The sequence below is a fragment of the Purpureocillium takamizusanense genome, chromosome 8 (assembly GCF_022605165.1).
Source record: "Purpureocillium takamizusanense chromosome 8, complete sequence".
Taxonomy (NCBI): domain Eukaryota; kingdom Fungi; phylum Ascomycota; class Sordariomycetes; order Hypocreales; family Ophiocordycipitaceae; genus Purpureocillium; species Purpureocillium takamizusanense.
This window is the reverse complement of record NC_063075.1, coordinates 1,319,664-1,341,845: the sequence shown is the minus strand read 5'-3', so window position 1 is coordinate 1,341,845 and position 22,182 is coordinate 1,319,664. Positions and strand designations below refer to the sequence as shown.

General features: G+C 60.9%; 9 protein-coding genes across 9 annotated transcripts; 4 read left to right on the top strand and 5 right to left on the bottom strand.

Moving 5' to 3' along the window:
• Window positions 1-1,147: 1,147 nt before the first annotated feature.
• Window positions 1,148-5,062, top strand: ERT1 (Transcriptional regulator of nonfermentable carbon utilization). Its single transcript, XM_047990057.1, has 3 exons — window positions 1,148-2,810; window positions 2,935-4,610; window positions 4,674-5,062. Exons 1-3 carry the CDS (start codon window positions 2,597-2,599, stop codon window positions 4,722-4,724), a joined length of 1,941 nt encoding a protein of 646 aa, XP_047846063.1. The 5' UTR covers window positions 1,148-2,596; the 3' UTR covers window positions 4,725-5,062.
• On the bottom strand, window positions 4,881-6,464 carry FMN1 (Riboflavin kinase). Its single transcript, XM_047990056.1, has 3 exons — window positions 6,044-6,464; window positions 5,229-5,732; window positions 4,881-5,177 (listed from the first exon to the last, which is right to left on the bottom strand). The coding sequence occupies exons 1-2, from the start codon at window positions 6,179-6,181 to the stop codon at window positions 5,229-5,231; spliced, it is 642 nt and encodes a 213-aa protein (XP_047846062.1). The 5' UTR covers window positions 6,182-6,464; the 3' UTR covers window positions 4,881-5,177.
• A 219-nt stretch (window positions 6,465-6,683) lies between these two features.
• FMP52 (Protein fmp52, mitochondrial) lies at window positions 6,684-8,237 on the bottom strand. The gene has a single exon (XM_047990055.1). The coding sequence runs from the start codon at window positions 7,907-7,909 to the stop codon at window positions 7,175-7,177; it is 735 nt and encodes a 244-aa protein (XP_047846061.1). The 5' UTR covers window positions 7,910-8,237; the 3' UTR covers window positions 6,684-7,174.
• Window positions 8,238-9,309: 1,072 nt separating this feature from the next.
• On the top strand, window positions 9,310-10,451 carry JDV02_008455 (uncharacterized protein). The gene is made up of 2 exons (XM_047990054.1): window positions 9,310-9,584; window positions 9,660-10,451. Exons 1-2 carry the CDS (start codon window positions 9,566-9,568, stop codon window positions 10,253-10,255), a joined length of 615 nt encoding a protein of 204 aa, XP_047846060.1. The 5' UTR covers window positions 9,310-9,565; the 3' UTR covers window positions 10,256-10,451.
• Window positions 10,392-11,963, bottom strand: JDV02_008454 (uncharacterized protein). Its single transcript, XM_047990053.1, has 2 exons — window positions 11,224-11,963; window positions 10,392-11,023 (listed from the first exon to the last, which is right to left on the bottom strand). The coding sequence occupies exons 1-2, from the start codon at window positions 11,654-11,656 to the stop codon at window positions 10,566-10,568; spliced, it is 891 nt and encodes a 296-aa protein (XP_047846059.1). The 5' UTR covers window positions 11,657-11,963; the 3' UTR covers window positions 10,392-10,565.
• Window positions 11,964-13,621: 1,658 nt separating this feature from the next.
• On the top strand, window positions 13,622-14,401 carry JDV02_008453 (uncharacterized protein; the record flags this gene model as incomplete). The annotated part of the gene is made up of 1 exon (XM_047990052.1): window positions 13,622-14,401. The coding sequence occupies one exon, from the start codon at window positions 13,622-13,624 to the stop codon at window positions 14,276-14,278; it is 657 nt and encodes a 218-aa protein (XP_047846058.1). The 3' UTR covers window positions 14,279-14,401.
• On the bottom strand, window positions 14,204-15,892 carry LXR4 (L-xylo-3-hexulose reductase). The gene is made up of 2 exons (XM_047990051.1): window positions 15,445-15,892; window positions 14,204-15,357 (listed from the first exon to the last, which is right to left on the bottom strand). Exons 1-2 carry the CDS (start codon window positions 15,500-15,502, stop codon window positions 14,504-14,506), a joined length of 912 nt encoding a protein of 303 aa, XP_047846057.1. The 5' UTR covers window positions 15,503-15,892; the 3' UTR covers window positions 14,204-14,503.
• Window positions 15,893-16,151: 259 nt separating this feature from the next.
• Window positions 16,152-16,923, bottom strand: JDV02_008451 (uncharacterized protein). Its single transcript, XM_047990050.1, has one exon. It carries the CDS (start codon window positions 16,875-16,877, stop codon window positions 16,308-16,310), a length of 570 nt encoding a protein of 189 aa, XP_047846056.1. The 5' UTR covers window positions 16,878-16,923; the 3' UTR covers window positions 16,152-16,307.
• Window positions 16,168-19,708, top strand: JDV02_008450 (uncharacterized protein). Its single transcript, XM_047990049.1, has 3 exons — window positions 16,168-17,863; window positions 17,917-17,976; window positions 18,053-19,708. Exon 3 carries the CDS (start codon window positions 18,263-18,265, stop codon window positions 19,688-19,690), a length of 1,428 nt encoding a protein of 475 aa, XP_047846055.1. The 5' UTR covers window positions 16,168-17,863; window positions 17,917-17,976; window positions 18,053-18,262; the 3' UTR covers window positions 19,691-19,708.
• Window positions 19,709-22,182: the final 2,474 nt, after the last annotated feature.

Here is a 22,182-nt window from a genome sequence, read left to right as displayed (position 1 = left end):
GAGGCCAGACGCACTTCATAGCGAGAGCTAGCAAGGCACGCTTAAACAGGAAGCAGGGTCATCTTGACCAAACAAAGAAAACAGACGGATGAGAACTGCTGGGAAACATGCACGCACCGTTGCAGGGACACACTGTGAGCCGACGAACCTTGGCAGCCCGCCATCTGTCGTCGTCTTACGACCCCGGCAAGCCACCACCAAGTCTCATGCACGCAGGCCCTGCGCACCCCAGACTTGATGAAGATTGGCCTCACTCCTGCCCGTCGCCCTGTCAATTCCAGGCACACGTCGTCGTCGGCGGCGACGTCCGGTCTGGCCCGCTCGCTTGTCTTGGGCGGGAGCGCACGCGCAACTCTCCCCCAACAGGACCGGACCGTCCCGGGCAACTAAGTTCACAACTGCCCACGCGCTGTTGACGACGAACTGTCCGTCGCGGCACCCTGGGCTGGGCTGGTTGGACTACGACTCCTGTACTAGTTACTTCGAGCGGCGCGCTGGAGATCAAATCTGGGTGTTGCGGATCATCTCCACCCCTCTACTACAGGTACGTAGTACGTATTTCGCCCTCGGTTTCCTTGCAAGGCAAGTCTGGAGGGATTGCCGCCCCAGCGTGCTTCAGCCGTCATGGTATCGAGTACTGCTGTCTCCGACCAGCCGCCTCGGTCCCCGCCGTACCCAGTACGAACCACCGTTTGTCGGGCTGCCGCTCCGCTAACCTCGGGCCAACCACGTCGTCGCTGATTCGCCCCGGGGTTGGTTCCATGGAGGCTCCAAGCCCGCCCTCAACTGCCCGCGCCCGCGCCTGGAAAGCGCTGAAAACCCCGCATTCATTCAGCCCGAGGTGCCATGGAGGGCCGCGGTGGGTTTTGGTGACATTATGGCATTGGCACTGGCATTGGCATTGGGTGGCTGGAAAAGGGCGGCGTGCCGTGTTCAACGTCGTCGGCGGCCCATCAAAACTACCCATCCATCCATCCATGCCCTCTCATGCATCATGGTCCAATGGAGCGACGTTTGAGCCGTGCAGCAGTTGACTGAGGCTCCGGCAAGCATTGGGTTTCCCCTCCATTTCCATCCCATCGCATCCCATCCATCCAATCCGTCCCGTCCCATCCCATACCTTCCCTCCAGCGCCGTTGGCCCCCCCCTCCGTCATCCATCCCACATGGAAACCACCACTGGCCCAAACTGATGGGGCTCCTTCCATTTCCTCCACGCCCGGTCCCGCACCATCACGTAAACAGCCATTGCGACTGCGCTTTTGCGGCTAGCCGACCTTGACTCAACACCAACCTCCAACGCTCTTCCTCCTCTCCCGCTCCTCCTCCTTTGCCTCTCCTCCCGCCTCTTGCGCCCCGTCACCGTCCCGCACAAGACGTCCCGTCAAGCGTCCCTGCGCCGCCAACCGCGCATCGTGAGCCGTCCTCGAAGCCGCCGACCGACTTTGGGCACTACCAGCTTGGGTGTGTTTCTGTGTGTCTGTGTGTCTCTCTGCGTGCGTGCGTGTGTGCGTGCCGGTTCTGCTCGCATGCCTCATCTCTGCGCGACACCTGCTGCACAACCGCCACGCGAAACCCCACCTCAACGACAGCACCGACGCCAGCTCGCTCGCGACGCCCGCCTGTACCCCTCCTTCGTCTCTGCTCCTCCTCCTCCTCCTTCACGGCGCCCCAGCGGACCCCTTTGCTCGTCAATAATCGATGCGGGCAGGCACATGGGCAACGGGTAGCTGCGTCTAGCACACCACCACGCCTCCCCCACACTCGGTCGCTCGCCACGACTGTCAGATCCGCCACCGACGACCGGCCTGCTTCTCCTTCATATCTACGTCCAACAGGAGTCGCGCGCGCCCTCACCTCCTCTCGGTCGCCAGCCGAGCCCGAATCAGACGAGCGCGATCAGCACATCACCTAGCCGCTCCGCCGTTCCAGCATCTTGGGTGCGCCTCCGTGCTGCCAGCGAACGCCCGCCTCCCGCCTCTCATGCGGCCGACCTCGACGCCGCCCAACTGACGACCGACGCCCACGTTACACGGGAGCGCCTCGCCCTTGGCCCATCTCCCCTTCATTGGACCTCGCCTGCGCTCCTCTCTACCCAGAATACGAGCAGACATTGACGTCCAAGAGCCCTGTTTCGGCAGGGTACCCGATCACCTGGACGGCAGGTCACAGCGATCGGCTGCTCCTCTGCCAGCGCGACTCTTGGCCCCGGCCCAATCACACACCCGCGGCTCGGCCTGTCTGTCTCAGTCCGCACGCGCTCCAGCCGACGACAGACGCCTCCTTGGAGCGCATAGCACCTCGACCCCCCTCCGTGCCTCGGTGGACCCCTTTGCGCGAAACCGCCTCCACCTTCTCACCGTACGAGGCGCCCTTGGACCAGCGGTCTGACCCCTCTGCCGCAGCTCTGTGCAACCGAGGCGAACGCCGGTGTGGTTCCGCAGGCACTTGGATGGCCCAGGGAGCCACGCTCCTGAGAGTTCGGAGCGTGCATAGCCGTCTTGACCGTGCGTGAGCGTCGTTGCAGCGGCAACCGGGGTGCCCTCGAGGCTGCCGTGCCCAAGTCCGACAGATCCACGATATAAGACCCAGGCAAAATGCCCGACGACATGGAGGAAACCGGCGCAGACGTCTCGGACCACATGTCCGACAATGAGGACGAGTCGGAATCTTTTCTGAGGGACGACTCCAAGATGGGCGACAACGACGGCGAGGTCAAGAAGAAGTACGACCCCAAGGACCCCTTGCGGCCCAGGAGGAAGAAGGCGAGGCGAGCATGCTACGCCTGTCAGAGGGCACACCTCACCTGCGGTAAGTGATAACTGATGGCCAACCGCCTGCGGCCGGCGACTCAGACTCTCGTCCACTTGTTTCCGACATGTCACCGCTCCCGTCGCATCAGCAGACAGACTCACTAACCCTTACCCTCATGTAGGTGACGAACGACCATGCAAACGCTGTATTAAGCGCGGCCTTGCCGACGCTTGTCAGGATGGCGTGCGCAAGAAGGCCAAATACCTTCACGACGCGCCCGAGGAAGCCCTCGGGCCTGTCCTGGGTCCAAACTTCAATGCCACGCGCACGCGGCAGAATGGCCAGCGACAGGACTCTGGCCAGTCAGACACCATGTCCACGCCCGCAACAGGGAGCAACTTCCTCACCCAGGGCACTGCCGCGCCGTTCCCCGTCTATTCAGCCGGCAGCCAGCCTCAGGTTGCCATGGACGGCATCACCTTCAACCCCCAAGCCTCGCCCGTGTCGCCATCCTTCCAGGCCAACAACGCACCGCAGATGGACAACATGCTTACGGGCAACACCATGGACTTCAACGCCTTGTTCGACCCAAGCAACCCGGCCCTTTACAATTTTGACCTCGAGGGCCTGAATTTCGGGAGCCAGTATGCCGGCTGGGAGTTTGGCATACTCAACAAGATGGCCCTCGGCGCAGAGACGCCACCTCGCGAAAACTCGATGTCGCAGACGCCGTCGACAGAGGCCAACTATGCAGCCATGTTCGGCAACGGTGCCGGCACCGGCTATGACACCATGATGGGGAGCGACTACTCTGGCATGGACTCGGGCCCCAACACATACACGCAGGGCAATCTTCAGCACGGTTTGCCCCATGCATACGCCATTGCTGCAGGCCCAAACAGCCTAGCCAGCCCCAGCACCGACGCAACCGCGAGCCCCCAAGCCACGATGGAAGCCTCGCCGGGCACCAGCGCCTTTGGCGGCCTGCCGGGTGTTTCGGTCGCATCGAAGATGAAGTCCAAACAGGACAAGCTGACGCAAACGATTCTCGGAAAGCGACAACGGGATTCTGCAGCTGTCTACGCGAGCGTGAAGGAGCCATACCCCTACACGGCCGGCTTCCATAACATGATATCAGTGATCAAGGACCGTCTGCCGCTGAATAAGCTTTTGCTGATAGCGAAGTCTTTGGGAGAGATTCGACCGTCGTTCATATCCTGTACCAAGGACCTCACGCGCGAGGATCTAGTATTTATGGAGAAATGTTTCCAACGAACCCTTGTTGAATTCGACGACTTCCTCCAGCACTGCTGCGCCCCGACCATTGTATGTCGACGGTCCGGCGAGGTTGCCGCCGTCAACAAGGAGTTCACGGCGTTGACGGGATGGACAAAAGAGGTGTTGTTGGGCAAGGAACCGAATCGAAACGTCTTCGTGCGCCCGGCGTCGAATGGTGGATCCGTCGACGGCGATAGCGGGTCGCGGACCGGCGACTCGACGCCGCGGACCAAGGAGCTGACAGACAACCGGTCGCACCCCGTGTTCCTGGCCGAGCTGCTAGACGACGACAGCGTCGTGCAGTTCTACCGCGACTTTGCGCAGCTAGCCTTCGAGGACAGTCGGGGTAAGGTACAGCGGAGCTGTAGCCTGATGAAGTACCGGACGCAGGAGGACCTGGACGGAAAGAACGGGACCTCGCGCAAGGACCCAAGGACCGGTATCCTGAGCAGCCGAGTGACACGGATTGACGGCGAGCATGGCATCTCGCGCATCGAAAGAGATGGAAAGGTGAACTGCACGTACTGCTGGACGATCAAGCGAGACGTGTTTGACATTCCCATGATGATTATCATGAATGTGAGTACCAGTCCTAACCCGAACGGGGACGCGAGCACGAGGAACTAACAGTGGCGTGCGCAGTTCCTACCGAGATACTACCCCAACCAGGAGCCGCACCAGCTCGCGGTATAGCCTGCGTGTCTCCGTAGATGCTTTTGCATGGGTGGTGTTTCTTGCTTTCTTTGTTGAATTTTGTCGCAGCAGGCTTTTTGCAAAGAAAGCTGCTTGGAATTGGGTTTAAATGGGATGTAAACGGATTCACTGGGCCTTTCGGGAGGAGCCAGTGGGCAATTAAACGGTTTGACGGACTGCCGGCGCTTGACGCGCAGCCGGGGTGATTATGGGAGCTCGACAAGATACCCGCAAATACGAGACGACGCCGATTCTGCACGCGTACATGCTGGGAAAGGAAAAATAAGGGGAAGCAAATAGCCTTGCTTGAGCAATGTCGTAATGTGCTTATTCGTGAGCGCTGTCTGTCCTGGTGCTCCGCTCCGCCCACAGCTGTTTGTGTGTCCGCCTACCGCCCATCTTCTGTTCCCCCTCCCCCTTCTCTCTTTCCTTTACCACGTTTACCGTCTGCTCCTGTTCCCTGGATGAACGAGCCGCAGCGAGCCAGCCTACCTACATACGTACCTACAAGGGCTTGACGAGCCACTCGGCGCCCTCGGGCGAGGCTCCGGCGGGGCGCCAGGCGTCGCGGTCGAGGCTAGCGCGGGCGACGCGGCAGTCGAGGTTGATGTCGTCGACGAGGGCCTCGAGGCTGGCATAGTCGCGCTCCTCGCGGACGAAGCCGAGGAGGAGGAGTCGCATGTGCGAGTCGTAAAAGTCGGCAGCGAAGCGGTGCAGGACGTGCACCTCTGCGCTGCGGACCGTGTTCTTGTAGAAGGGGTTGTAGCCGATGGACATGACCATGGGGAAGACGGCGAATGCGCTGGAGGAGCGAGGGGAGGAGGAGGAGGAGGAAGGAGATGAAGAGGAGGAGGCGGAGGGAAAGGTGATGTTGTCGCCGTCGTGGGCGTTGGGGTGTGAGGCGGGGAGGTTGAGCGCGGCGTAGCCAAAGTAGACGCCCGACTTGGCGTCTGCGATCCAGGGCGTGAGGGAGGCGTCGACGGGGAGGTTGGCCGTGGGGATGCCGAGCTGTGAGGTTTTCGGTCAGTAACAGCTCGGCGCGGCTCTCGTTTCATAGCAGGGTATACACATGCCCTCCTCTTCATTTGCCTTTCTATATGATCCCGTCCCCTCATCCTACTCATCATAATCATCACCCAACAACCGCCTCACACACACTCACTCCATGACATAGTATAGGGGGAAGCATGTTTCCCCTCCCCCGTCATACTATTCTCTCCTAGCAAAGGACGGAGGACGGACGGACGGACGGACGGACGAGGCATTTCGCAACGAGGCAAAGCCAAAAAGAAAGACCGACAGGCTCACGACTCACTCACCTCTTTAGACCCGCGCCCAAACCCCGAAATGACCTTGCCCTCCATGCGCAGCGGGAAAGGCGCCTCGGGCCCCGCGTCGGGTCCGACAATCTGGGGTCGCGCACCGGCGGCGGCGGTGGTGTCGGTCGTTGACGACATGTCTATATCGCGGGGTTCTGTCGTTGTATGTGTGTGTATGAGGCTGTGTGACTGTCCACGCGAGCGGCTTTTTTTTCTGTTTCTTCCCCTCCTCGCTCTCTCGTGTATTTCGTTTCCCCTCTTTTGCTTTGGACAGTCGGGCCTGGTGTCAACCTTTTGCACGGGAGATCAGATGGGAAGAATAAAAAAAGAAAGGAGGAGAAGAAACAAAGATATTGGCGGTTCCACGCGTTCAACAACTTCCGGGGCGTTGCGATGCTATAGTATCTGAATAAGAGTGCGGTGTGGTGGTGGGTGAGGTATGATGACTGTGGTGGGCGCCCACCTTTTTCTACAGCTCATGGCGGGGCATTGGTGGACCCTGGGCTGGCCGTCAGCGGCCCCGCCCCGGTCGGAGAGATGTCGACGCCGAGCTGCGGCTCCGCGGCGCGTCTACTTTGTGCAGTAAGCAATACAACAAGCGCACGTGGACGCCAACGTCGACGTGCTTCAAGCCCATGCTCATGTGCGTGCCTGCACCCGTAACATGCATGGTTGGCATTCTGGTTGGTATCTCGGCTTCGAATCGCAAGACAAACAACAAAACACACAAAAGTACACTTGGCCGTTGTCAGTCCCCCATTACTTCGCGCTTCGAGACCCCATCGCGTGTTATAGCATCGGCAACGCCCAGCCGCCTCTTCCTCCGCGCCACAGGCGAATCTGTACAGTAGAGGCCGTCTATGTAAGGTTAGGTCCCCCGGCGGAGACATGCCTTAGTCTGCATAGACCACGCGGGCTGCCGCCCGAGGTGCCCGTATCACGGCCAGCCGCAGTCAAACAGATCACAGCACTGTGTCGCGTCGATACGAACGCTTGCATCTTCGCAGACGCACAGCGATAATCAAGCTTTGCCATGTACGACGTCATCACCGCCAAAGCCCCCAAGCCTCCCATTCGCAACCCTCCGCAAGTCCGCGCTGTACCAAGGCACCCCCTCACCGTCTCTCCCGACTACTGAGCAGCAGGCGTCGTCGGCTCCGCAGCCGGCTTCTCCGGCCACTCGGTACGACCGAGCCTCACAATGTCCTTTTGCTCGACGGACCAGTACTTGCCCGGGGCCTTGCCCTCGTTGGCGAGCTGCACTGCCCTGATCGCGGCGCGAGCAACCACGTCAGCTTCCTGGCCGACCGAATCCTGGAGCCCGTGGCTGATGGAGCCCAGGCCTCGGACGGCACCCTGAAAGATGCCCTCGAGGGCCCGGCCTTCGCCGCGGTTGCCTAGAAGCATGCCGGGGCGGAGGATGATGGCCTGCTCAAAGTCCAGGGCCTTGATGGCATCCTCGACGCCGTTCTTCATCTTGGAATAGGGGAACGAGCTGGACAGGAACCCGCGAGTGCCGCCGCTAGAGACGAAGACAAAGGTCTTGACGCCGGCCTTTTTGGCCGCGGTGGCGAGCTCGATGTTGAGGTCGTGGTCAACCTTCCACTGGTTCTCGATGCTGCCGGCAGCAGCGCGGGTAGTGCCGAGGGCGGAGAAGACGGCCGTGGGGAGCGGCGCGATGGCGGCAAGGGCAGCGCCCCACTTGGAGTTGTCCTCCTCGACGATGGCATTGAGGTTGGCTGCAGTGGCCTTGGGCGCGCGGCGGGAGATGGTGTGAACGGTCTTGAAGGTGTCGACGGAGAGGAGGGTCGACAGGATGTTGGAGCCGACGAGGCCGGTCGAGCCGATGACAGCGGCGGAGGACATGGTGAGTGGTGATGATGCAAGTGTTCCTTGATGGCAGGGAAAGCAGCTCGTGGAGGGTATTGTATTGGGGTATTGGGGTATCTCGGTCGCGTTGCTGGATCAAAAGATGAAAAGTGTGTGATGAAGCTGGGTGAAGCTGAGTGAAGCTAGACACGAGGCAAGAGAGACGGAGAGAGGAAGTGCGGTCGAAGGCAGGAATGTCGCAATCAAACCCCCAAGGCTGGAGGGAGGGGAGGAAGGGGCGCGCGAGGTAAGTTGCCCTGGCTTTGCGCTACAGAGAGGTACTTGGTACTTTGCACCTACAGCACCAAGTACTAAAGTCCTTTGGGAAGTACGTACAGTATACCTCGTTACGCAATCCGCCGTCTGGGCAGGCGCCAGCCGATTTCCCATATCGAGCTTCATGCAAGCAAGCGGACAGCAGCGGTAAAGAGTCTGGACTCTGGAGGTGGCCAAGTTGCGCAGCCTAAATGCCAAACATGGAGCCGTCGCCGCCGCGGCTGGCTGCGGAGAAGCAGCAGCACGCATGGATGGCAATGCAAAATGCAGTGAACCAGCAGCCCTGGGTGGAGGCAAACTCCGCACCCGATGGGCAGGGAGCTTGGCTGGTCGTTGCGGACGGACCTCGGTCTGGCGATGTTTTCCAGCAACAAGGGGAGCTGTCTGTCTACTAAGTTACCTATCGACCTACCTAGGTACCTTAGACACGGGCCATGACGTCGGCGCGAAACTGCACCAAACAACTGGGCTTCGACGGGGTGGTTGGTCTCAGCGACTGCCTACCTGCGCTGGGGCTCATCGTTCCCGCAAAAGCTGCGGTGCTGGCCACAGAACCAGCTCCCCTCCAAGATACCAAAAGCTCCCAAGACAGGGTTCGAGGCTTCCAAAATGGGCGACACAATGCCATTGTGAAGATGCAGAGGCAGCCGGCCAGACGAGTAGGTAATAACTTATTAACTAATTAGTAGTCTTGTGGTACAGGGTCTGTATTTTAGGACCTCGTCTTAATGATCTGCGGTCCGTAATAGATACGAAGTACTAACGTACTAAGTTACCTGCCTGATGAACAGAACTGGCTGGCGAGCTCCGTCGAAGCTACCTAGGTACCTGATGTATCTACGCTACTATAACTGCCCTGTAGCTGAAAGTGGGAAATTCCATGGCAGGTCCTCTTCCATTGAGGTGGAGCGACCCCGACACACCTACCGAGTTTCCGCCTGCTGGTTCGCTGCCCCAGCCTGTGTGGCAGCAACTGGCGCCACACATACATACATACAGTGGACTCAGGCAAGCGAAGAAGCCAGCGAGCTGCCCCTTGTGCTGGGTTCCATGGGCTCCTGCTTGCTACCCCTCCATCCATCAGTCCGGCCGCCAGCAACCCGTCAATCCCGCTCCGGTCCCGCGCCAACTGGACCCTGGCTGCCGCAGACTTGCGACGACATCTCTCTGCCTGCCGTGCCTACACCCATCCACCCTCACCTCAGCATCGACCCTCAAACACCGCCCCTTTACCCCCGCGAGGTTGACCGCATCCCCCCAGACTCCGCGCGTCTCCTATACGCCCATCTACCCCGGGCTTGTCCACACGTATACTGAACCACCGCAAACTCCTGTACCACCGCGACCTCGAGGTTTCCCACCCTCACTTCGCCCATCATGGCCACTCAATACGAAGGTAAGCCGTTCCTCCTCGTGCTCACGACCAGTCCCCCGCAAGAGAGGAAGAAGCTAACAGCAACCTCCTCACCAGTCGAGCACAACATCCAGTTCTCGGAGCCCCGTCGCACCGGCCGCCGCGTCGACATGGCTTCCTTCTTCTCCCTCCTCAACCAGCTCAGCAGCGACCCGCAGCCACGATCGTCATCATCAACGGGCACGCGCTCGCCGCACAACAACCCGCACGCGACGCCCACCCCCGTCGACACGGCCGCCCTCTTCCGCCTGCTGCAGGACCAGCTGCAGACGCTGTCCGCCACGGCCCCCACGCCCGACAACCGCGACTTCCTCGACCGCCTCGTCGCCTCCCTCGACGAGGACATCCACGACCCCCCCACCACGCTCCGCGGCGTCGACCAGCAGTTCGTCGACACCCTCGACCGCGTCGGCCGCAAGGGCCTCGCCCCCGACGACGACTGCGCCATCTGCAAGGTCCCCTACCTCGAGGACGAGTGGTGCCTCGTCGTCGAGCTGCCCTGCCGCGGCCGCCACCGCTTCGACCTCGAGTGCGTCGGGCCCTGGCTGCGCAGCAAGGGCACCTGCCCCATGTGCCGCGAGGAGATGGGCAAGAAGAAGCCCGTTCCCGTGGTCGAGGACGACGAGGAAGAGGACGACATGATGTATGGGTAGCCGAGGCGTGCAGATGCGAGGGCAAGGCGGCGAGGCGTAAAGGCGGGCTGGCTGGCGGAGCGAACAAGGGGGGGTTCTGTCCCGAGGGTGAAATGGCGTATTCTGGAGTCTCATCGTGTGGCATTTCGACGGCTTCGCAACGCATCATCATTCATATACCATCCGTCACATCAGGTGCTTCTGGTTTGAATCTACACTTTTTCTAGTGTACTCGTGTCTCTATGTGTTCTCCGTGCCAGTTCTCCACACATATGTCCGCGTTGTAGAACCCTGAGCATCATCACGGACACGTTGCCTCCCGCGCCGGTACTCACGCAGACCCTTCCTCAAGGTCCTTCATCTTGTCCAGCACCGCCTGCGCTCTCTCCTTGAGCTGCCCGCTGCCGGCGGTGCCAGCCAGCACGCCGATCCTCTCCCTCCAGAAGCGCCAGCGCTCGTCGCTCAGCCCGGGCCTGCCGCTCGAGAACAGCTGGCCGGGCTTGAGCGCGCGCTCCTCCATGGCCTCGAGCTGGCGTCCGCGCCCGCGGCCCTGCCGGTGCAGCTCCTCGCCGGCGTGCGTGAACCACTCGCACGCCGTGGCGAGGCTCGTCTCCTTGGCGCTCGGCGTGCTCAGCGGCGGCTCCTCGAGCCCGGACCGCAGCTCCCAGATGGCGAAATTGTCCCAGCTCTGCAGCTTGGCGCCGAACATGCGCGCAGCGAACGAGTTGAGCGAGATCCACTCCCGGATGGCCTCGTTGTCGCGATCGGAGCCGTCGAACATGGGGCGCACTGCTTGGGCGGGTGCCGATTCATTAGCAAAGGATAAATGCTCCCGTCTTTCGTTTTGGTGCGAGTACGAGCGACGCACGATGAAGCCGACGACGACGACGACGCGTGCTCGCCCAGGCCGAAAGAGAGAAAGGGGGACGGGGAGTGTGTGTTTGGAGGGAGAGGGAAAAGAGAAAAGGAAAGAGGTAGTCTTCACGCACTATTCCAAGCGTCTCGCATGTTAGGCCCCAGCATAGGCAGCTCCGACCACACGCGCGTCTTCTGCCCCCACATCTCGACCTCGTCATCGCGCCGGGCCTTGAGGCGGCCAACGACGGACACGAGGAGCTGCATGCGGGCGTCGTCGGCGGGGATCAGCTTGACGACGCCGACGAGCAGCGACCACCACGCCCAGAGAAAGTCCTCGGCGTTGCTGCCGCCCGCCGCCGTAGCGGCCACATACAGCTTGTCGACCTCGCCGGCCGTGGCCTCGGCGGAAAGCTCTGTGGGGGCCGAGCCGTTGACGGCCGCGCCGAGGACGTCGAGGATCTTGGACTCGTGGGAGGGGGCGGCGGCTGCGTCGGCATCGGTGGTGGAGGAGGAGGGGGGAGCGAGGGACGAGAGGTCGATTTTGTCCTTGTTTGAGGCGGCCATGATTGCTGCAAGCCGGTGGCGGCGGCGGCAGCAGCTCGAGTCGTGAGGTTGGTGGTGGTGGTGGTGATGCGGCTCGTGCGACGGCGGCGGCGGCGGCGGGGCGCTGCGGGAATGACGTCGTAGCTGCAGCTGGAGTGGGCGGCGGCGGTGGTCTGGACGTGAGGGCAGCAGCCGGTTGCGAAGAGGAGATGCTGTTGCCGTGGCCGACACTGGTAGTAGTAGATGTGGTGGTGGTAGTGGCGGTCTCAATATGTGTGCCGTCCGTATGCTCGTCGTGAGGCAAGAGACAGATCTGTTATGGTGGAGGTTACACATTGGCGCGGCCTCCTCCTCGACGATCTGCCCCGCGGCACTGCTGCCTTTTGGGGATGCGGTTGGGCTCGGTTCAGCAGTGTTTGTGTTAGCTGCCTCGCTGAAACGGGGAGGGGGGGACATCCATTCCAGGGACTTGACCTCAATAAGGCACTAGGGCGGGGCCAGGGTACAGCGGGAGGCATCCCTGCCGTGGCGGGAGACGTCAGGGCGCCGGAGCGAACCACAATCCGCCAACGACGCACCGACAGCATGCCCTGTCGCTGATTGATGGGAGCCCCGAGGTACGGCACGGCACCTGCACCGCACAACCGACCGAACTTCACCTGCCAAGATAGGCAGGGAGACGAGCCATTCGAGGCCAATCACTGGCGGAGCCGTAGGCACGATCTTGGGTTCCTGATCTCAAAACCCCCCAGCAGACATACGGCAGTCACACTGGCAAATAAATACCACCCAAGTACCACAGCCGAACGACTCTCTCGAGCTGCAACGTCATCGAATCTTTTAATTCAGCCCGAGGTCATCCCCTCAAGCCCAGCCTGACCGCCCACGCAGTCATGCAGCAACAGTAGGTGTAATCGCAGCCGAGTCCCAAGGAGTCGAAACACGTGAGGCTTACACCCATACCTACCTAGTAGGTACTGCAGCCAACAAACGGGGGTCCGTCCACCACCACAGGTACCCGCCGTCCGAGTACAGCACTCCGTACTCCGTACATGCCGTGTATGCACGATGCGGCGTCCCCCGGGGCCCCCCTCCTCCGAGTTTCATGGTGTCGCGAACAGATCGCAAGGGACACTGAGAGGCACCGGCCAGACGGCAAAAAGGCTGCAGCATCTCCAACTCATCCAACTCTCTTCCACATAACGTTTACAGCCTCCAGATCCCCCTTCCCCCCACAAGACTCGAAATGCGCCGCCGTGCCGTGCCCGCTCGTATCGGCCCGCAGGGACCCCCATCCGGTCCTCGAGCCCGGGGAGGCGTTCCCTTGTCCCACTCCATGTTTGCTGCTCCCTCTCCCTCCCTCTCCCTCTTTTGGCCTTTGTTTTGTTTCAACTCGGACGCATCATCGTGGGCTGGCCCTGCGTTTGCATGTTTCCCGTGCTGCGTGGCTCATCCAACGGGCTAGCGTTGCCTCCTCTGCCATCCATAGAGTAGCGGACACCCTTTGCCCCCCTACTTCTTCTGGCTGACTCTAGGCGTCTGAAATTGTTGCGCCATCTGTCGGATTGCAACAGAAAAACAAAAGTAGCAGCTGCGCATGCAGGAACTCTGCGGGCGGCATGCTGGGATGGAGACCGTTGTTTTTAGCATTCATGCGAGGGCTTGGTCTCTTGGCGTCGCGTGCGCGCATGGATGCGTTTGCGAGCATGTAGGTCTGTAGTAAGGTAGTTATCCAGGTGGCATCTGGAGTATAATACAGTATACTCCATATATATAAAACGTCCCGTTTCCTCGCTTCCATCCCGTGATTACTGCTTGTCGCCTACACTCGATCCTTGCCTCCCTCAGCCGAATCGAAAGGCACACCAGTACTTGTTCACTCCTTACGCCTTACTCGGTGCTCGGTGGCTCGGTGGCTCGCTCGCTCGCTTCTTTCTCCTTATCATCGGCGTTGTTATCATCATCATCATCATCATCATCATCACCATGCTCGTCCTCGCCCTCGTCACGAGCCTCGCCGCCCTCAGCCAGGCGCTGAGCTTCCCCCGCGGCGGCCAACAAGGCTCGTACCGGCCCAACGTGCCGCGGGACCTCGCGGACGGCATCTACGCCATGTCCCTCGACGCCCGCGGCAAGGAGGTGCACGCGCGCGTCGTCGGGACGCCCCCGCCCCCGGGCGTCATCACGTCGGCGCTCTCCCGGTTCGCGAACCCCTCCGTCAACGGCAAGAAGGGCGGCGGCGGCGGCGGCGGCGGCGATCACCAACGCCGCTCCGCGCAAAACATGACCATCTCGGCGTACTGCGCCTGCGACAACCACATCGACCGCATCAACGCCACGCAAGCCGTCGACGACCTGGCCAAGCAGCTCGGCAACGGCGTGTGGCTCGAGAAGCAGGCCATGTACGCCAAGAACGGCGACGTCGTCTCCTTCGTGTACAAGGGCGTCAACCGCACGTGGGCGTCGGGCGCAACCATGCGCGCCATGATCAGCATCATCGGCAAGGCGTGCGGCGACGATGTCGTCGGCGCCGCTCGCTACGACACCTTCGCCGAGGGACAGGCCGGGGCCGTCACGGGCTTGATGCTGCTGTCCGACTCCCCGCAACCCACGCTCGGCAAGATCAAGTCATGCCCCCACTGAAAGACGACCAACCTCATGGGTGGCTGATGAGGCGGCTGGATACCCACGGGGAAGGCATCCTTTGCCAAGGGGGTGGGAGAAGGGGCGGCGGCACCGCACGGCGGGTCTTCATGTATTATGAGCTGTTTTTGTTCTTTTCCATTCTTCTGATGCCAGGCAGCATTACACATTTAAAACTAGAACATGGCCAAAAACGTTACTTGCCGTAAGCCCCCTTCCTCTCTCTCATGCTATCGACATCTTCATGCCGCCGTTGGCGCACACCACGCTGCCTGTCGTCCAGCCCGCCTCGGCCGAGCACAGCATGTCAATGGTGCCGGCAATCTCGCTAGTGAAGCCGGGCCTTCGCCCGCCCATGCCCTCCCGGACCGTCTTGTCGAAGCGCTCTGCGTCGTCGCCCGCCAAGTCCAGCACGGCCTTCTCGCCACTGTAGCTCGCCAGGGGCGCGGCGTCGACGTAGGGCTGGTTGATGCGCCAGAAGCGCTCGCCCGCCTCGGCGTACATGTCGCCCCAGGCGGGGCCCGGGTTGACGGCGTTGACGGTGGCGCGCTCGGCCAGCTCGCGGCTCCAGGTGCGCGTCATGGCCTCGATGGCAGCCTTACTGCCCGCGTAGACGCTTTGGCCCTGGTACCCGATGGAGGAGCTCACGCTCGAGACGTTGACGACGCGGCCCGAGCGGTCGCGCGGGAGGAAGGGCGCGACGGCCTGGGTGAGCAGCAGCGGGGCCAGGACGTTGACGTTGTAGACGCGCGTGAACTCGTCGGCGACGATGGGCCCCAGCGCGGCGTCGTTCATGGCTTGGTTGGACGACACGCCGGCGTTGTTAACGAGGATGTCCACCTGCAGGTCGCCCGACGTGTTGTACGTCGAGAAAAAGCCCTGCGCGGCGTCGACGATCTTGCGCGCCGCGGCCTCGGGTCCCGCCAGGTCGGCCTGCACCGAGGAGCAGCGCACCTGATGCGCTGACGAGAGCTCGTGGCAGAGCTGGTCGGTGGGCTGCTTGGACGACTCGGAGGTGAAGACGAGGAGGAGGTTGCAGCCCTTGGCGGCGAGGCGGCGAGCTACGGCGGCGCCAATCCCTGTGCCAACGAGGTCAGTCACGTAGGTCCTGCTTGGGAACTTGGTCTCTCTTCCCCTGTCTGTCTGTCTCTCTTTCCTAAACTAACCTCGTGAGCCGCCGGTAACGATGCCCAACTTGCCGTCGTACGGTCTTGATGGCGCCATGGTGTGATGTGAGCGAGAAGATGGGAGAGGAAGAATGGATGAGCACGCCGTGACAAGACAGTCGAGAGTCTAGAAGAGCCGATGCAGCAGGCAAGTTCGATGAGGTCGTCGTGGGGAGGAGGGGGCAAGGTTGTTGATATCCGGAGGCGACGCGTGACGTTTTCTTTTTGCCGGGCATCGGAGGAGGGTCACCCTGGAGGAGGCAACACCCGGTCTACCAGTAATACGAGTGCTTCCGGCGGACGGGTGCCGCCCACCCCGCACCCGGCCGGCTCGAATCTATTCATGTTTCGAGATTCCATGCGAGGTGATTTGCCGACGCATGCACGTCTCGGGCGGGCTGCCGGGCAGGCGGGCCTGATGGGTGATGACGGTGGTTCGGGAACTGCTTGTCCGCCGGGAGTTAGTGGAGGAGGCCCCGCGCGCGGCGAGGTGGAACTTGGTGGGGGAGCCGTCGTTCCACTGAGGGGCGCCCCGGGTCTTCTTCCCCTTGCACTATAAGCGCTCGAATCGGAGCCGCCCTCGTCAGTGACGGTGCCGGCGGTGGTTGACATCGCTTGCAAGTCGCCATCAATGTTTGCGCTCCAATTGCTTTGCAATAAACCTAGGTACAGTATAGGTAACAGTGTTCTTCCACTCTAGTCTCCGTGCCCTTGTAGTATAGTGACCAGCTCCCGCGCCGCCCTAGTCTCGCCCTGCTGTCCGTCACCATCACCAACACCGACAAAGGCGAAGCAAGTAGTTGGTGAGTAGGTACTCTGCCAGCTTAGTAGGTAGGTTTTACCTCCAGACTTGTCCCAGTCCTTCAGCGACGACGGCCACCTCCGACCTCGCCATGCTTGGGCGGGCTCCCGCCGCCGCTCCTCCCGCCCTTGCGCACCTCCTGCCCAGCACCGCGGTCCGCCTTGGACCGCTCGTCGCCCCTCGGCTTGCTGAGCTCCTGGTTCGCGCCCGTGCCCTCGACCGCGCTCGCACTGCTCTCACCATCGCCGCCGCGTCGTCCCCCCCGCCTTTGTTCTTGTCCTTGTTCCCCCCCCTCCTCCTGCTCCGCCGCGGCCGCGCGCCGCTCCGTCTCAGGCCGCGTCTTGTCCGGGTTAAAGGCCGCGTCCGGGTGCGCCCCGGCCACGTCGTCGTCCCGCCCCGTCGACGTGTGCTCCGCCGTCCGCGGCCGCAGAGTCTCGCGGTCCTGTGCGTCCTTGTAGGGCAGCGCCCGGTGCGGCGTCATGTGGTAGTTGTGCTGTTGCGCGTGGGCATGTGGTGCTGCTGCCACGGCGGGAGCTGCGGCGACAGCGAACGGCCGGCGGGGGGCACGGGCGCTTCGCAGCAGGGAGAGCGACATGGCGGCTGCGGCAGAATGGTGACTCGTGTATCTCATAGCTTCTTTCTTCGGGGTTTCAATTGGCGTGAGGAAAGATTCTACATCGACAAGTAAAGTGCGTGGTGAGCAATGGACGACGCGCTTCACACTGCTCTATAAGTCATGATGACGCTCAGGCACAGCGCCGGACCTGACCTTCCGCGTTGACGTCATGAATCATGGACCACCAGCCGCAACGACCACCATCAGCGATCGCATCTGATAGACCGCGATTCGCGAACGCCCAGAACTGCAACTCGGGGCTACAGCCAGACACTCGAAAATAAGAAGAAGAAGAACCCAAATCAACCAATAAACCGAAATACGCTGGCAGGCGGATCTTCTTGTATAGCTTCTTAAAGCGAACCCATACAGAGTGTTGCCGCCATTTGCATGATGTGCGTGCCACAATCTGCAGGTCAACAGTACGAACGAAGTATTTCCCATCTGTACATGTATATACCTTCGCTTTCCAGAAAGAGATCAACCTCAACCAACGCCAAACCTTTAAGCTTTCGGACCTCGCATACCCCTTCTCGAAGGGCGGCCCGCCCGAGATGACCCCAGCGTCAGGGATGGCCGACTCCCCAACGAACAGCGGAATTCCGCGAGCTTCTCAACACCCACCGCCGACCTTGTCCGTGAAAATTGATCAAGATGAAGGAAAGGGGCGGCGTGAGCTTGTCCCAGGCGGCATATGCTCCGACATACTTACTGTACATGTGTATAACCTGAGACATTTGGGGGCCGCGGCACGACCAGCGGGGCTTGCGAAGCCGCAAGTGACAGAAACAATATGGAACCGTCATCGTGCTACCGCATCTAATCACACATGGCCGACCGGCAGCCGCCTCCCGAGCGCCGCGTGCGCGCGCGCGCATGTGCAGCGTCGCACAGCACCATCGCCATCGGGAGGCGTCGCCGCCAGTGACGCCGCCGACGCACCACGACACCGTCAACCCCTGGCTTTTGCGGCTGGAAGGGATGGTGGTCCATTGAGCAAGGTATGTAGGTACCCAACAAAGCAAGTTCACGGCATGCTCACAAGCTGCAAAAGCGACGCTCCTTTTCACACCGATGATGTACCAGGAGCCCTCGTTGGGCACGAGACAAAACCGTACGCTTTTACTTCGTACATCTCTTGAAAGAGTGATTGCCGTGGTCTCAAGGTTTGCTCACGCCGCGCCGTTTAGACTCTATCCGACTAGTACGACCGTCTTCTGCTGCGTCCGAGACTGCGATGGCTTCAATATATATTTCTGCCGCCCCTGAGGCTACGGTCGCCTGCTTTATCGGCCAACATTTACATTCATGCGAGTTAACCCGCGACCACTCGCCAACTTAACGCAACTTCTTGTTCGGGACGATCTGCCATTTGATTCGAGCGGCTCACCTTGATTGATATGGTACGGTCGGGAAAGAAACACGTGCACTGGTTGCCTGTACCGAGTAGAACCCTCGAGGATGCTCTGTACGGACCCAATGCCTTCGATCCCAGCCGGTACCTGCGCAGTGGTGACGGAGCAGAAGAGGCCGACGAAACTGGCGCGCTCGAGCCTCGAGGTCTCGCGCGTGGCCGAGTACGGACCAGCCCGGATAACGTTGATGGCTTTGCTGCCGTGTTACTCCGTCGCACCCTCCCGGATCCGTGTTGGACATCAGAGGTGACGCCGTCCATCAGACTGAAAGATCTTCTCGCCATCGATGACCGGGTCACGGCGCGTTTGGCGGCGCTCTTCCCAAGCGATACAGACGACAACATCTCCCCGAGACAGGAAGGATACGTCAAGATTGGGGCGGGTGCTTGCGGCGCCATCTTTGCCGAGCGAGGGCAGCCGTACGCGTTCAAACTGGCCAAGAATCAGGACGGGTCGGATCTATGGAACGACTATCGCATGCACACAAAGGTCGCGCAGAGTTTCGCCCTCCACGGGTCTTCGCGGTTTCAGATACCAAGCTGTGGCTATTTCGTGCCCAAGGCCGACGTCATATTCTGGGAACGACATCAACGCCTCGCCTTGGGTGTGGGGGAGACATGCCACACGCCGTGCGCTGTGCTGGCCATGGAGCGTATCTCTCCTCTCCCCTTGGTGACACGATTTGCCCTCATCCAGAGGTTTTGCCGCCCGTATCTTCAGGAGTTGGCCATATTGAGTAGAGCCAATGAGGACTGCTTGGTAAGGCCCTACCTGGGGTCAATGCAGGGCAACGAAACCTGCTTCTTCTCTCTGAGGAATTTCAAGCTGCATCTCAATCACATGCAGGACTTGGACATCAACGCGACTGATATAGCTCGGAGAATGGGTGAAGCTCTTGCAATCATGCACTGGTCTGCCCGGACGGATGCGCGAGATGTCGAGTTTGTGCTCGGAGGATCCAGGCCCAGGGTCCGGCTAGTCCAGCCGGGACCTGCTGTCGCAGGGGCGGCTGGCATCCCGGAGCAACAACAGTACACGGGCCCGTCATCGCGGGGATTCCCTGACTTCCTCCAGCGTGTGACTGATCTCTGGGTGCTCGACTTCGACCAAGTCCGGCCTATCACCATGGACTTGGCTGGTGTAGTCCAGGCCATAGAGGCGGCTAGGGTCAACGATCCGTATTTCCCCAGACCGTTACAGGGGTCGACAATCGAGAAGCAAGTCTGGGAAACCTTCGCCAAGCGATACCTCGACACGTCTGCCTTCATCATCGACTTTGAAGGCCTTCAGAATGACAACGAGCTGGCGCCCTACCTGCCTCGGTGGTTCATTAGTGGACTCATGGGCAAGGAGAAGAGGCGCCAGAGCGAGGAGGGCATGGGAGGAGCAGACCATAATTACGGGAAACAATAGCTGCAGAATCAAACGAGCCTTGCCAGAAATCAGCAAAGGCTGAAAGCCAATTCGTCTCCCAGGTGAGAGAGGGCATGGTGATCTCGACCGCATACTAGTCACTGTGCACGGCCGCAAGACTCGACCAGCACAGGTGCCAAGGCAACCCCGCCGTCGCTATCATGTCAATGGATAATTGTTGGCTGGGTCGCTCCATTGGCGAGATAGCGAGCTGATGTGAGGTACGTAGTCATGTAGTCCACGCTATTGATTCGGACCTGGTGCGTCAATGTCTCGGGTGGATCGTGAAATGTCAATGTGCTTGCAGAGTCGATCCCCATGTATGTCGCGGCAACTGCCGCCCGTCGCTCAGGCATTCTCCCCGTGGGATCGACAGTGCTGGCTGTCGGCAAAACGATTCGGCAATTTTGCTTCGCCACTTCAACTTGTATCTGATGTGATGCAGCTGGGCTCGAACCCTTGTTGCATGGTGCACCCTACTGACCTCGGTGGCCTTCACATGTGCCCGGAGTCGCAGCTGCTCCGTGCTGTACCACGTTTGCCGCATTCACACGTAGTAACTTAGTAGAGAGACAACGACGATTTAAACTTTCGACGTTCCGTGGGCGGGCCGATGACACGTTGGCAGGGCGCTCAGACAGCCCCGCCCCGCGTATCCGCGACGGGCCCGTATCTCGGTCGTCGCAGGGCAATTCAAGCATTGACGACGTCGTCGCGTGCGTTCTGGAACCATTGCGGCGAGGACCGTTGTTGGTTGGTGATGTGTCGCGGTAGGGCAGCGCGATGGAAGTTCCGGCAGTGCGGTGGTTGGGTGCAGGAAGCAATAATACTTACTGGATGCAGGTGGCGGATGGCTGACGGCGGACGGCGCCACGGTTCTGGAAGCTCTGGAAGCCGTGCGGCATCATTGCACACCGACTAGTAACTGGAAGCTATGGAAGACGACGAAGTGGTGGGAGTGAGCCAACGGGGCAAAAGGGCATCGAAACAGCTGCCGGGGCGCCACCGGCGGCGGCCACTCCAATGCATTCACAGTGGCGCGGGTCCTGGCGCCTCACTCATGGCGCTCACAGAGAGGAGGCGTAATAAGGCTTGCCTGCGAGGTACCTACTCATTGGCTCGAAGCTCCCGACGCACCTTCCTCCATCGCTAACTGCCTCACTGGCCAATTGGACATCGGCATTGAACAGCAGTGGACGGTACCTTGGTAGGTAACTACGTGCAACCTCGTGAGATGTAAGACGCCGCGCAAGAAGGAAAGAGCTGCCAGCCTGCCACCAAGCAAGGCAAGTGGGCTTCGGGCCACGGGCCACGGGCCACGATGCCGTGTCCATGTCCCAAAACGCTGTGGGCTGCGGCGACCAGGCAGTCCACCATCCATCCAGCCTGAGCCAAGTTGGGAGAAAGGGGCTTCGCGCCAATTCATGAGCAACGACACCGTCGCAGGTGAGCCCGCAGAACCTGGCGCAGGCTCATTCAAAATCGGACGGCAACGCAGCACATGCTGGTCCCCGTGTGCATCGTGCCCTTGGAGAGTGGTCCGGCTAGAGCAACAGGGCGCAATTCGGCGCCGACAACGTCCCTTGGTGACAATGGCCCGCCAGCGGGGCGCTGAGACAAGCCTCGTGATGCAGCAATCTGGTCCATGGACAGGGGGAGAGCAGGGACTCCTCGACAGCGGGGGACTGGGGGCGCGGAGTGGCGAGAGCGCCAATGTCCATCCAACACGCACGCTCGTCATCCCAAGACGTACCTCAAGGCGCCTGGAGGGATGAGGGGCTTGTTGAGGGGGCTTTCATTGGTGTCGTGCCATGGCCAACGGGGATCGGCGCGACACGTGGGTCAGCAGGGATTGCTTCTCAGCCTGGACGTCTGACCCGGCCGAGGACGCTCACTAGCTGTGGCTTCAGGCCTCGATAGCCACGCCTGGGGCAGACCACAGGGGGGCTACGTTGTGTTACTCGACAAGTCGACGACATGGAAACAGGCCATCTCATGAGCACGACGCCGCCACCGCCGCCGCCGACGACGACGACGATGATAGCGGCGTCAACGGCACTGCGCCGGCAACCAAACTTGAGGTGAACAGGCGCCTGTTGTCGCAAGCTCGGGCCAGGTTGCGGCACAGGACGAATACACAGCGGACGAGTTATACGCCACGAACCATAGTTGCGGTTCGAGCTTATGAACGGACCACGGATGGAGGGCCTCTGCAGTACTGGGCACTCGATGTCGTACTTCGTACCTGTGTGGCAGACACCTGACTGACCCCGGATCGACGGCTGAGCTTCTGGTCTATGTCTGCCCGCGACACGGCCTCCAGACTGATTGCTAATCCAAGTTCGTGGTGTTGAACGAGCCAAAGCCGTCTACAGCCCTCCCTCCCTCGGATCCCGACAACCGGCGGCTGACCATAGCTTTGGCGCAAGAAGGATGACATCCAGCCACAGACAAGGAGGACAGCATCGGTGCTGACAAGAACGATCGCCAGC

Coding starts and splice junctions, on each gene's coding strand:
- ERT1 (XM_047990057.1), top strand. CDS start 2,597: ATGCCCGACGACATGGAGGAAACCGGCGCAGACGTCTCGGACCACATG. Junction 2,811..2,934: donor GAGGGCACACCTCACCTGCG/GTAAGTGATAAC, acceptor ACCCTCATGTAG/GTGACGAACGACCATGCAAA. Junction 4,611..4,673: donor CCATGATGATTATCATGAAT/GTGAGTACCAGT, acceptor TGGCGTGCGCAG/TTCCTACCGAGATACTACCC.
- FMN1 (XM_047990056.1), bottom strand. CDS start 6,181: ATGTCGTCAACGACCGACACCACCGCCGCCGCCGGTGCGCGACCCCAG. Junction 5,733..6,043: donor TTGGGCGCGGGTCTAAAGAG/GTGAGTGAGTCG, acceptor AAAACCTCACAG/CTCGGCATCCCCACGGCCAA.
- FMP52 (XM_047990055.1), bottom strand. CDS start 7,909: ATGTCCTCCGCCGCTGTCATCGGCTCGACCGGCCTCGTCGGCTCCAAC.
- JDV02_008454 (XM_047990053.1), bottom strand. CDS start 11,656: ATGGCCGCCTCAAACAAGGACAAAATCGACCTCTCGTCCCTCGCTCCC. Junction 11,024..11,223: donor CATGCGAGACGCTTGGAATA/GTGCGTGAAGAC, acceptor CCGCCCAAGCAG/TGCGCCCCATGTTCGACGGC.
- LXR4 (XM_047990051.1), bottom strand. CDS start 15,502: ATGGCGCCATCAAGACCGTACGACGGCAAGTTGGGCATCGTTACCGGC. Junction 15,358..15,444: donor CGTTACCGGCGGCTCACGAG/GTTAGTTTAGGA, acceptor TCGTTGGCACAG/GGATTGGCGCCGCCGTAGCT.
- JDV02_008451 (XM_047990050.1), bottom strand. CDS start 16,877: ATGAGATACACGAGTCACCATTCTGCCGCAGCCGCCATGTCGCTCTCC.
- JDV02_008450 (XM_047990049.1), top strand. CDS start 18,263: ATGGTACGGTCGGGAAAGAAACACGTGCACTGGTTGCCTGTACCGAGT.